This window comes from Dicentrarchus labrax, unplaced genomic scaffold, assembly GCF_905237075.1.
Source record: "Dicentrarchus labrax unplaced genomic scaffold, dlabrax2021, whole genome shotgun sequence".
NCBI classification, from domain to species: Eukaryota; Metazoa; Chordata; class Actinopteri; family Moronidae; genus Dicentrarchus; species Dicentrarchus labrax.
The window spans coordinates 8,363,302-8,375,987 of record NW_026136721.1 but is presented as its reverse complement, the minus strand read 5'-3'; the positions used below and the strand labels follow the sequence as shown (position 1 = coordinate 8,375,987).

At 38.4% G+C, this 12,686-nt stretch overlaps 1 protein-coding gene across 6 annotated transcripts in view; it reads right to left on the bottom strand.

Moving 5' to 3' along the window:
• The window catches only part of LOC127355318 (VPS10 domain-containing receptor SorCS1), a 163,172-nt gene that overhangs the window by 51,004 nt on the left and 99,482 nt on the right, over nt 1-12,686 (bottom strand). For all 6 annotated transcript variants that reach the window (XR_007881734.1, XM_051386084.1, XM_051386082.1 and 3 more), the window contains exon 4: nt 4,433-4,591. Coding sequence is in view for 5 of the 6 variants with exons in the window: in XM_051386084.1 (XP_051242044.1) it covers nt 4,433-4,591 (159 nt within the window). In the remaining variant the exon portion in view is untranslated. The remainder of the gene's footprint in view (nt 1-4,432; nt 4,592-12,686) is intronic.

The following is a 12,686-nucleotide window of genomic DNA, read 5'->3' as shown; positions in this document are numbered from 1 at the left end:
TAGCTTTGGCCAGTGTGTAAAGTTGTGTATCAGAGTAAAAAGAAACATCTATACAAGCCTACATCTTATTTTAGGGACTTGAGTGAGGATGGATGAATCAAGACAGAAAGTAAAGAAGAAGAAGAAGAAGAAGAGAGTAAAGAAACAGCTGTTTTTTCTACAGCAAAGAAAATCTGGTAACAAAAATATGAAACAGGAGAATTCAGGGACTGAACTACCAACCTTGCAATTAGAGGTGCAAAGATTGGTTAATTCATTCTACTAGTCTACCAGTTTGATAATCGACGGATCGTTTTGAGTGATTTTTGAAGTAGAGATGCCGAGATTCTCTGATTTTAACTTCTCAAATGTGAATATTTGAGCCTTACTTGCTATTAACTTTTCCTACATCCTGTGAGATCTGCCACCATTTTATTTCAATGAGCAGATTAACAAAAAGTCAAAATGGAACTGCTACAACAATAACTGAAAGGCTGTGTGTGTCTAAGTTGGAGAGAGCAAATTAGATTTATTCAAAGAGCATGTGTCCTTCGCACTGACCACCAAAAATACAACAGACAACTCAGTCCTTAGGTTCACAATGATACTACTAATGTGGGATTTTTGCAGAATAGAGGTCAAGAACGTATTCCATCTCTCAATAACCTCTTCAGCACTGAAGAGATTTTTACGCATATATATATAGTATGAAAAATGAATATGAAAGTATGAAAAGTTCATAGAAATTTTACAGAAACAGAATAAAGCTACTGTATTTCCTAACTCTCCTGTTACTAGGAGTAGACCTGATGTACTATTTTGTATTCTTTGTGAAATAGACAGTACTCTAAAGTTTTACCATGGACAATTAAGTGACTATACGGCTGGGTATAGTTCAGAAATGTTCTATACTGGTTCCTGAACGTTTTTTTCTATTTTATACCTATTTTCTAACAAACATTATACATTACAGTACATTTACTCACTCCAAAGACAGAAGCTTTTTAAAGACCTGGGAGCTGCTGGAGAAATAGAGACAGTTTTCGATAATCGGTAGAAACTAGAACTAGAAAAGAAAAAGTCAGTCGGTGCCATAAACGTACTGAACTGCGCTACCAACCATTGTCATAGAATTACAGAAAAAAGTAACAAGCATCCTGAATCCTTATGCTGTACACTGGTATTGTTTGCACTATATGTAGGCCAAATGTTTTTTTTTACAGCCAAAGTCAATCACCATATTTATTTCTGCTCATATGCATTGTTTCACCAATCAACTAGAATTACCTCCTCACAGTTGGATGCTTCCACCAGCCAGTCAAATTGCAGTATTAGGACACAGTCTATAATATGTTTAGTGAAGACTGTGAGGGAATATTGCTTTATGCCTAATACGCTGCATGTGTGCATTGAGAGAAACCAAAAAATCTAAATCCTTGTATGTGTTCACATGCTTAAAAAATAAAGCTGATTCTGACAGAACACAGAGTTGTAGTCATGACAGTCGCTTTAAATGTTGCTGTAAAGAAGCTACAAGTTCTAAAACCTGGATGCTTTACACACATTTTCAAACCAGCTGCACAGACGATATCTATACAGTCACCACAGTTTCAATATAGGCACCCAAGATTTGTGACACCAATTAATATAACCAACCAAGTATTTTGAGATTTCATGTTGAACACCTTTAAAGCTACAAGAGAGCAGGGCACATTAACATAATAGGCAGATATCGAGTGGAAAAAAAGCAATTTAGGCTTCAGTATTCTTATTTGCTGGAAGCAGTACGCACCAGGGTAGACCTGGTATGAATTTAACTAACAAAAGAATTCATATAAAATATTTCTTTGTTTATTTTGTCTTGACCATTGACAGTATATGTAATTGACACATACTGGGTCTGAAAAGTGTCTTAAAATCTGCATTCTATGTAAAGGCCAGCAGGGGGGCCAGGCATTGCCTGCAATAAAAAAACGATACCATGCAGTCTTATGGAGAATAACCCGAATTTCCCTCGATTTATGAGCTCAGTAAACAGTTTCCTAATGAGTTTATGGTCTCAATCTCTAGTTTCAGTCTTCTTCCATACAGCATGATCATTTAGTAAATGATGGTCCCAGTCAGAGTAAAATAGACCATAAAGCAGGGTATGCTTTTGGCGTGGCTTATGATTATCTGTAATACGTGATTTCCTGCTACGAACGAGTTGAAACTGCACAGGTGTATGTCACCTCCACTGGCTCGCGCTGGCTCCGTCCCAAAACGCCAAACTCAAGGCTTCAAAACGGTAGTCCACAAACCAATGGGCGTCTTGATCCGAAGTGCAATGTAAAATTATTATGATTCTTTTAATAATGCACATGAAATTCAGCACTGTGTGATGACTGATGCCTTAAACTCATTAACACCATCAGATCATTGGTTTATGTTTATCATTTAAGAGTGGTTTGAAAGCCCAGACCCTTATTTACATTTATTCATGCCCTGCATTCAGTCAGTATCATTTATAGCCAGTAAGTTGGAGACACAGCAGAATCCTAAAGCAGGTAGACTGAAATGAAAAATGGCTGAAAACACAACTTGAAAATGAATTAAAAATGTGATGGTGTTTATGGGTTTCAGACAACTCAGAATCATCACACAGCAAATTGTAGGACTATGTGCTAAAGGTGTGTGTGTGTGTGTGTGTGTGTGTGTGTGTGTGTAGGTGTGTGTGTCTATATGAAGGATTATTCTCACTGCACAGTGAAAGTGTGATGTTCGTTCCAGAAGAGACTCAGAGACAGAGGCATGGTCACACACACACGCGCTCCGTACATCCACATGTCTCCTCAGCAAAGGAGAATGTCTTCATTATTCATCACAACTGAAACATTAAACCCAAATAGGCTAAGCTGCAAGAAAAGCATGTTATTAATGCAAACGGTTATTTTAAAATGCCTATAAATTTGACCTCGCTCTTTTCTTTCTCTCCCTCTCGTCTCACTCACTCATATAATTATTTTTTGTCCACACTTTGCCTCCTATATTCGAAAACCCTTTGCAGTGCGTCTCTAAGCCCTAGTAATTCTGAAGGTGTAGTTTACGGTAAGACGTTTGACTGAGCACTAATACGGCTTCGTTTGAAGAATGTCAGCAACAATACTAAAATTATACTTTTTTTTGATACCTTACTATGAGAAATATAAAACGTGTTTTTCTATAAAAATGATTTAAAGGCTTCAAACCCCTTTTCTTCATATGATAAAAGAATCAAAAGTTCTCAAATGGTAAACACAAGCAGCTGTACAGTAACTCTGACTCGAGAAAATGTCCATCATTTGAAAAATCTAGATTTAAATAAGCAATTATCTGATCAAAAAATAAGTCAAAAGGTGACAAATCTAACCAGGCAACTCTTTTAAATACTGCGATGGACAGAATTTGGTCAAGATTATTGAAGTTCAAATGAAAAGTTAGAAAGTGCTTATCATGCTAATCCAGCTTCCTGTGTAAGATGTATGGATTCCTTCATTTGTAATGTAATGTTGTTTTGTTCATTGTAATCACGTTGAGATACATCCAAACCAGGTGACTTTTTAACAGCTAAGGAGCTTAGAGGTTTAAAGGGATTACTAGTTTAATTGCAAAAAGAAAAAAAATCACCACCCAAAGAGCTGTGTTGCTATGTACCATCGCCTTCAAGGCCTTAAACATGAACTGGGCCATTCGGAGTAATAGTTTTTTTCACAGAAATTAATGAAAGACTAAGAGTTTACACCCCTTAAAATCAAGAAGGCCTCGCAATCACCTCCGAAGTTTTGACGAGACCCAGTTTGGGAACCACTGGTCCAGCTTAATGTTAATATTAATATTCTTTTCAAATATCTTTCTCTAAAATGACTTAGACAAAACTAATAAAAGAAATTTTGTGAGATACTGAATTAAAATGATGGGTTATTGACTTTTACTTTAGTAATACTAATTTCAATACTATACTGACTGTCTCCAAGTATGACTGAGTTAAAAGTCAAGTTTTGGCTTGCTGTCTCCAAAGTAAAATCAAGACATTAAGTCAAATTTTTGACATATTATGTTGTCATTTTGACTTACAAAGTGAACATTGCAATGTTCTATCTTATTCCAATGTAGAAAGTCAAGCTTTGTATTTATTATGTCTGGATTTGGACTTAAAAAGTCTAAACCTTTCATCCTTTCTCTTCTTTAACTGGTGAGAATGGGCCTCCGTATCCGTTAATCTGTAACTACCTGAATCCATGCTTATCCACCTCTCTTCCAAATGAACATCATGAACTCTGTGTGCTTTGAGCCAAACTCTTGTGTAACAGGATCTCACATTTATGCTTGGAGGCACTGCTACCCCAGACTGTTGTTTCTTATCCGACTTAACACTCAGCTTCTTTTGATACCTTTGAACAAGCGACTGCTAAACTAGCCTTGCCCGTTCTCTAACCTTTTGGTCGTGGCTGTAGGCCAGAATCCAGTCCTCTTGCTCGGGGTGGAACAGTAGGCTGAGGATGTAAAAGTTCAGCCGGTACTTCTGGTAGGTAGCTCCCTCATCAGAGCTGATCAGTAGACTGCTCTCCACCTCTGGATCAGTTAGCAGCATGATCTGAAGATGACAGAAGCATTAGAGATTAGGGACAATGTTAGCAAGTGGGTGGTTTTCAATACTTCAAAGTAAAGCACAAAACAAAATTCTTTAAAAATCATATTCCATTTGATTTGTGGCCTGCAGACATTAGCCAGCACAAAGAAAGAAGACACTATCAGTGGCTGAAATGTTTAATAGATTAAAGCCTCCCTCCACTCAAAATTTAATTTCTTCAGTGGCTGTGCTGCAGAGGCAGAGTGGGTTTGTCCTAATCGGAAGGTTGTCGGTTTGATCCCCGGCTCATCGGTGTGTGAATGTGTATGAATGAATGAGGTAGTTTCTGTTCGATGGGCTTTTCCATCCCTGTGTGAATGTGTGTGAAAGGGTGAATGTGGCACGTAGTGTAAAAGCGCTTTGAGTGGTCGGAAGACTAGAAAGGCGCTATACAAGTACAGGTCCATTTACCATTTACAGTTTGATGTTTGAATGCTGTCTGTACAGAGTCTGACTCTAGAAGGATGTTTTCACATTCATCTTCGGAAAGTGGAAAGTTTCTCTGTGCTCATTGAAAATCTGATTTTAAGGGGCGGGGCCTACCAGCAGGATTTGTGATGTCACAAATAGTCTGGAAGTCAGTCCTGGTCCAGTATGCAACTTGTACAGTGTGATCCACCAGTGCACATCCACTGAGAATGGACTTTACAGTGAAGGAGGAGACATCTTGTGTCAAACAGGAAAACTCATATATATATCATATATGTTTTGGAATTTTTAATTAGATCTAAGGAGTGGATGCTTTTTTTTAAAGATTTGTATGTGGAAATTATATACCTCAGACACACATTATTGTTCCAAGCAGACTATTTTGTAAATGGCTTTATACATGTCTGGAGGGGATCTTAAATAAAAATATGCAGGAGTGTGTGATTGGGCTATCAACCACATTCGAACAAAATGTGTAATAGTGTAATAACCTGTTTTGAATTTATTGCTCCACTATCAGCTCGACCTATGGCATGCCCTATTTACCTGACAGTAAACTAAGCTAGAAATGTTATGTTATTTACAACTAAAATAGAGGACAAAGCACAGACCAAAGTCATGCTGAGCAGAAAATCACGATTTCTGAAAACTATTATATACTATATATGCTTGGTTTAAAACTCCTACCTACAACGCACAAACCTTTTGCACTATTTATATTTAATTTCCACTTTAGTAGTTTAGTAGTTTTAGTTTTTTAGTTTTAGTCAAGTTTAATTTTCTGCTCATATTTTGGACTCCATGTCCTACTTGAACAACAAATAGTGTATATACTTTAATTTATAGTTTTTATATCTTCTAATATTAATAATATTAGCAATATTTTTACTGTGATATTCTTTGTTTTCTGTTTTTGCGCCGCTTTGCCCCATTGCTGCTGTGTCAAAATGAATTTCTCCTTAGGGGGATAAATAAAGGAATTATCGTATCTTATCTTATCTATTTTTCTTATTTTATTTTAATTTTAATTTTTCTGACGCTGCGTTGAATTCTTCCTCATTTGTCTGCACTTCCTCTACATGTGTGTGCGTGTGTGTCTGCAGTATTAAAAAGACAGACCACAGAGAGACAAGTCAATCAAGACTGATTACCATATCCAAGATATGAAGACTATTATTACAACTGTGGCTGCAGATTAGCAGGTTAAAAACTTGTCATCTACAGTCACTTTTCCACTGATGATGCCCTATCTCAAATAATAATTTGTCAGGCTTGATGATATAATCAGTATATTACATCTTGCAGCAAATGTGTGTGTGTTTTCCTCTGTGTAGTGGAAATAGCTGTGTGCGCCATCATCATTCAGATTTTCTGCTGTTTGTGTCTCTCTTCATTCTTGCTGCCTATGCTCAGTCAGGCCTTGAAAGCGCTAATTTCCCATGAGCTTCTTTCTTTTCTTAGAGGTCCAACATTTTTTGCCAAATTCTGGCACGGTCCCCAGAAAAATCACAATCCCCGGATAATATCAGATGCAGATATAATTGAATCAGCGGACCTAGAGACACACAAGCGCTCTCATCATTAGGAGAGTGTACAGTGGTGCAGAGAGTTTGAAGAAGCACGCTTGTGGATGTGTGGGCGTGTGCATGTAAATCTATGTATTTCTGCAAGTCTATGAGTGATACTGTATACTCAGGAGTAAAGTCTATACTGGCGCTGGTAAATACTTGCCCTTGCTGTAACCCAAATTAAAGGTGACGCACATTGACTTGAGGCACAAAATGTAAGAGAACAATGTTCTATGTAACCATAGTCAAGACTGGAGAAGAGGGTACTGTTAAACCCTGGGTTTTGCCTCGCAGGGGCGGACCTAGAGGTGGTCTAAAAACTGCCTGGCCACCCGAGTTTGGCATCAATTGCAGTCAAATTTGACACATTAATTTGATTAATTTTAAAAATAACTTTAAAAACTATTGAAATTTTGATTTCTAATGCCACCTTTAGATGTTTCTATTCAATGCTTTACTAATGAGACAAAGTAATGTAATGTTTTTGAGTTTGCGATAAAATCAGCAAATATTTCTTACAGTTAGTATAGATCTATATCCTCCACAGCTACATGACCACTGTAAAGAGCTGCATTTACAAGTATTGTAACTTTATCGAGATAAATTCTTCCACCAAACCAAAAATGTGCTGCATTTGACCTATAGTGACGTCACCTGACTGGTTTGTGGAGTACAGTTTTGAGTTTGGCATTATGGTTGTCGCTATGACAGTTTGTCGGAGCAAGCGGAGGTGACGTACTGCGAGTTTAGCTGCTCTCATTGGCTGCAGTTTCAACTCGTCTATAGCAGGAAACAATGGCGGCGTGCCTGGTCACATACAATCTCGCATTCCAGAAAAACAGCACACTAAAATATGTTTCTGAAAGGATTTTAGGTAAGAAATAGGCAGCGCAGTAACAGAATCTTGATTCCTATTTGATCAGCACTGCCTAGTTTGACAGTTTGAGTTTAGTTATTATTGGCTATATTGCTCTAAATGGGACAAATTGAATATCATGCTGTATGGAAGAGGACTGAAACTGGAGACTGAAACCATAAACTAATTAAATTAACAATTAATTAAACTGTTTACTGAGCTCATAAAACAATTGAGAAGTCGGCTCATTTCTCCATAAGACTGCATGGTATACGTGTATTATTGCAGCCAGTGGAGCTCCCCCTGCTGGCCTTTCCATGTAATGCAGGTTTAAGTCACTTCACAGACCCAGAAGCTCTGTCCATTATATATACTGTCAATGCTTTTTAATGATAAAGGGTGTTGATGGTAACATCCTTTTGTGATTTTGGGCGGTAGGAACACTGACTTGAACATTGTCAGAGGTAGGATTACTGCAGTTATTATGAATATAATGACATATAAACAAAACAATCTTGAACTTGTTAGTTTTCCTATTATAATTGTGAAAGTACAGGCTGCCACAAAGTTCTCGCGATGCCTCTGGCACCAACATGTCAATAAAAGTCGTTATGTAAGTGCAGGGGAAGTACTGTCCCTGTGTCGCGCACAGGGGCTTACATCAGGTTTAGAGGTGGCCTTTGGCATGACAATCTCTGTGTGCCCATTATGTCGTCAGACAGCAGCGAGAAAGCGAATACACACTGCTCTCACAGTCAATATCCTTCTCAGTGTGGCACTGTAGGGCAAAGTGTTTCTGCTCTCTTATGCCAGTGAGTCATTTGTCAGCACTCGCTTGGGTAAGAGCAGCCATGGTGGGCAGGCCCACTAACACCAGTTCATCAATCACAAAAGGCAGATATAATGCCACATACGTGAGCCACATGCTGACCAATCCAATCGAATGCACTCAAACGCTGTCTGAACTACAAATCCCAATTAACGTTTTGCTCACTCCCCGGAACTGCAACTCAGCTGGAATAGTAGACAACTTTATAATTGGCTGGTGCTTTTCTGGTAAATGGGGGATTACAGGAACATTATATGAGTGGGCATACTTACCGAAATGTGTATTCTAGTAGTATACATCAGAATATGGAGAGCAATACACCCTGCTGAGATGTGTAAATGTAAAAATAATTTAAAAAAAAATACAATATGGAGATTACTACAGCTCTTTGCTTTATTGTCTTGCATGAAAAACCTTCTTTCACCTTTCAGTCATAAGCAAATAGGAGAAAATGCTGGAGGACAGACGCCACAAAGCAGAAAGGATTTCTGTAGCATAATGTTGTTCAGTTCCAGGAAATGATGGTGTGAAGGCTTTGCCTTGTTTGCATTCGGCAGCCATTCCATGGCTTTCAGTTGCTCCCTGCGCAGCTGTCCTGCATGCAAAAGTAACTCAAAATAACACTTTTGCATGTTGATGTTTACACAAGATCCTATAAATGAATTTTGTGTGGTCTCCTCCCAGTCCGCACAGCGTGCTAATGCAAACACATGACAGGCTTGAATAAGAATACTGAATTTCACCATCTTATGAAAAATAACTTGAAAAATGCAGTTCATGAAGTTGAAATAAAGAAAAATATAGATGGAAAAAGGATAGCTTTACAGATGAGAGAATGTCATGTTGCTTTCTGTCCCTATTTTTATATGTCTTAATGTATTTTTAATGATTGTGATTGAGTGGTCAGGGCAGAAATGTCAGGGGCTAATGTACTTGTGTATTATATTGTATTGTTTTGTAGTACTTGTTGAAGCATTATGCTGATGACATTAGCCACAAATGTGTTATCACCTCCCCATGAACATATGCTTATTACCTAACTACGGCACATTCCCTGGTAAATAAAATAAAATTTAAAAAATATGAAATATTGCAGTTATTTTACAGAGTAACAATATTTGTATTAACAATGGCTGAAACCCACTTAAAATGGCTCTAGTGTGCTTTTAAGCCGTTTTTAGCTGATTGGTTTGGTTTTACATTCATTAATATGCTCCATCATTGCATAACTGCTTTTACCTTGTTTCCATTAGAGGGCAGCTGTTTTGAGGTTAAACGTTCTGATCCATCCAACATTAGCTTCCTGCCTAGCAGCAAATGACAGATGGACAAAGTTGCAAAAAAAAGATTTGCAAGATTAAATTATTTATCCCCATTCAAGTTAACAGAGGGCTAAGTTGGAAGTTAGCCAGTTCAGTCAGTGAGAGTCCCATAGAGGATGCAAAGAGAATCATTTTCTTGCAGCAGGAAGTTCCTTTTTTGCACCATTGAGCAGCTTTCATAGAAATGAACGGAGCGCCACCTCCAACGCTGTATCCAGTGCTCTTTATACATCCATGGTACAACCTCGTCTGACTGGTACTATTTGCCACACTCTGCCGCTCACCAGAATGTCGTACAAATACCATCACGGATATGACAGCAAGATTTCCAATGTAAGGATATGCGGCCCATTGGGGTAGTAGTAGCAAATGTCTTATCCTTCAGTATAATGTTTACATTATGTTTTACTGTATAGTGTCATACAGTTGTACTATATGTATTGAGATTTCAACATTTCAAGTGACAGGCCTAATAGCTCTATATACTGCATGATCTTCAGATATGGTATTGCTAACCAGCCATATCGATAGTTCTTTAATAATGTTGTACTCATGTTTTAGTTTGGAACTGTAGTGTTGTAAACCGAATGCTTTTTGGTCCAACGGAATAATCTTTAGAGGAAAATAACTCATCCAAGTGTCAAAGAGCAGTCTGGACAGCATCCACGGGAACTTATCAAACTTTTCTCATCAGCACTGGATGAGTAAAGAATCCACAATTGCACACTTGAAGAAAGAGAGTAACATTTTACTCTGTGGAACAGTAGACTGTGTGTGTGTGAGCGCATGCACGTCTGTGCGTGAGCGACTGTAAATTAAGAGGCCAAAAAGGTTGAAAATGACAAAGGTTAATGAAGCGTATATGTGCCGGCTGGAGGACATTTAAGATATGTGTAAGGAATACTTGAGTTAATTCCACCACCGCAGTACCGTAAATACTCAGAGATAGAATATTAATGAAATTAGCTCCATATTTTCCATTTTACACAGTCACCCAGTAATTGGATTGTGACTCCTCTCTATAAATCTATGCCTAATTTCCTGCAATACCCTGCAATAAATAGATTTTTTGTTGCTGTCAGACTTTAAGCGGGTTCAGATTGGGAAGCTTTGGAAAGGGGAACAAAGAGGAGAGCTTGAGATTTATTCTCTCTGGGGCAAGTCAATTTTCCAGCTTTACAGTGACAGCCACTTGGTTGGGTGTGATATAATGCAAGTTAATGAACTACTGTAACCCAATTCATGTTTGTTTGGATTTCTGAGCAAATTAACATTCCGTAAACAAAAATAATAATCCACCTGTGGACTGATGGGGGGGGGGTCAAGGCCAGTTCATATTTATCCTATTATCTGAGAAGCGCTTTGGTCATGTTTGGTGCTGAATATATATTTCCTAACCAAGCAAGAGTCCTTTCATCTCTCTTTTTGTACCTATTATGATTCTCATAAATGTTCCATCTCTTCTCTGATTCAAACTGTATGTTTCAAGGTAAAGATGTTTCTCAAAAAAAACCCAGTAACAGACCCATAGAAAGTAAATAAAGGACGGATCACTTCGCAAAACCACTGCTAGCTTATTTGTTCTGTGTGAGATGAAGCACAATATATGTAAAGGGATAGGATTCTCTGGGATATTTTAGATGCTCCTCTAAGCTACAGAGGCAATGTGGATTATTTTCACATCCGTATCAGCGGAGGCCGAGGGAAAAGGAAACGTTAGCTCCATGTTGTACTTAAGCCAAAGGTACTGAGTCTCATAATTGAAGCCAAAGGGCAGCAAAAGGGGAGCAGGTCTAGCCAGGAGAAAGTAAAGTATTCACAAGAGGTTGATAAATGTCAGTCGTAAAGATGTGCTGGAGCGGCTAAAGGTCTAAACATCTCCTGTCGTCTCCTCGTCCAACCCCTTGGCCAAAACTGTAACGAGGCTGGAGCCCAGAGAAAACTCACAAAAAATATATTTTTCTCAATTACCCCTTGTGGTGTCTAGCCATTCAGATAGTTTCCTGTTTTATGTGCTGAGGTTTTGACAAACTTGCCTCTGAGATTTTTACTAACACCTCAATGCAATGCAAGCGAGTAGAATTTCATTCAGGTGCTCAAAACATTAAGGAATGACATTTAAAAATGCTCAACAGCAACAAGTCTCTCCAGGTTGGACAGGATTATCCAGACCAACGTTGGATATGTCAGACACTTAAAACTAAACTGTCTTTTCACTGTGACCTCCATCTTTCCCTAACCTTAACTAAATTCTTTTGACCATAATAACAAAGGTTCCCTAACCTCAACAAACTGAGTTGAAGTGTAACTAACCCCTGACCACCACTCCTATGGCTCAAAGACGCAGGAGTACAGCTGCCGCTAGTCAGATCTACCGGAGCTAAAGGAAAGCTGCTGCCAGACTCTCCATGTCTGCACTGGAAACACAGAGGGTCTGCTGGAGCTTTGACAGTCACTAGAGGATCATTCACGGCCATTTGTAAAAGTCTCTGTGGTATTTGTGTTGTAACGTAACGTGAGTTGAGACCTTGGTTTTACAGAAGCAGGGGTTGGTTGGCAACTTCAACTGCCACCACATACATGTAGGTCTCCAGCCTCCAGATCAGTCAGTGGCAAAATTCAATTGCAATAACCGGGTTTCAACCAGTAGCGGATGGTCACTATGCATTTTCATAGCAAAATATGTTGAACTTCTACTAAATACTTTGTAGTGGATTTGTTTGTTAATGAAACAAGATTACTGTGACTTAAAAAAAGTAGTTGTTTAAGGTTGTTTTCATTACCCACAGTCTCCAGGGCCATATAAGACTTGTAGGATAAAACCAAGTGGCAATGTCCTGACTGAAAAATTAAGCCAACATGGAGGTGCCAAAACCTGTTCCAGTTCCTCGAACGGCCACTTTAGGCTTGCTCCAAAAGTGAGTCAATCTCCATAAGTCACCATATTAAAATGCCCAACTTCACAGCAGAAGTAAGGCTGGTGCAAAAACTGTTTTGCTCTCTATAGCTAATTCCCCCATTCATGACAACTGTACAGAGGGTGAATTTTTTTTAT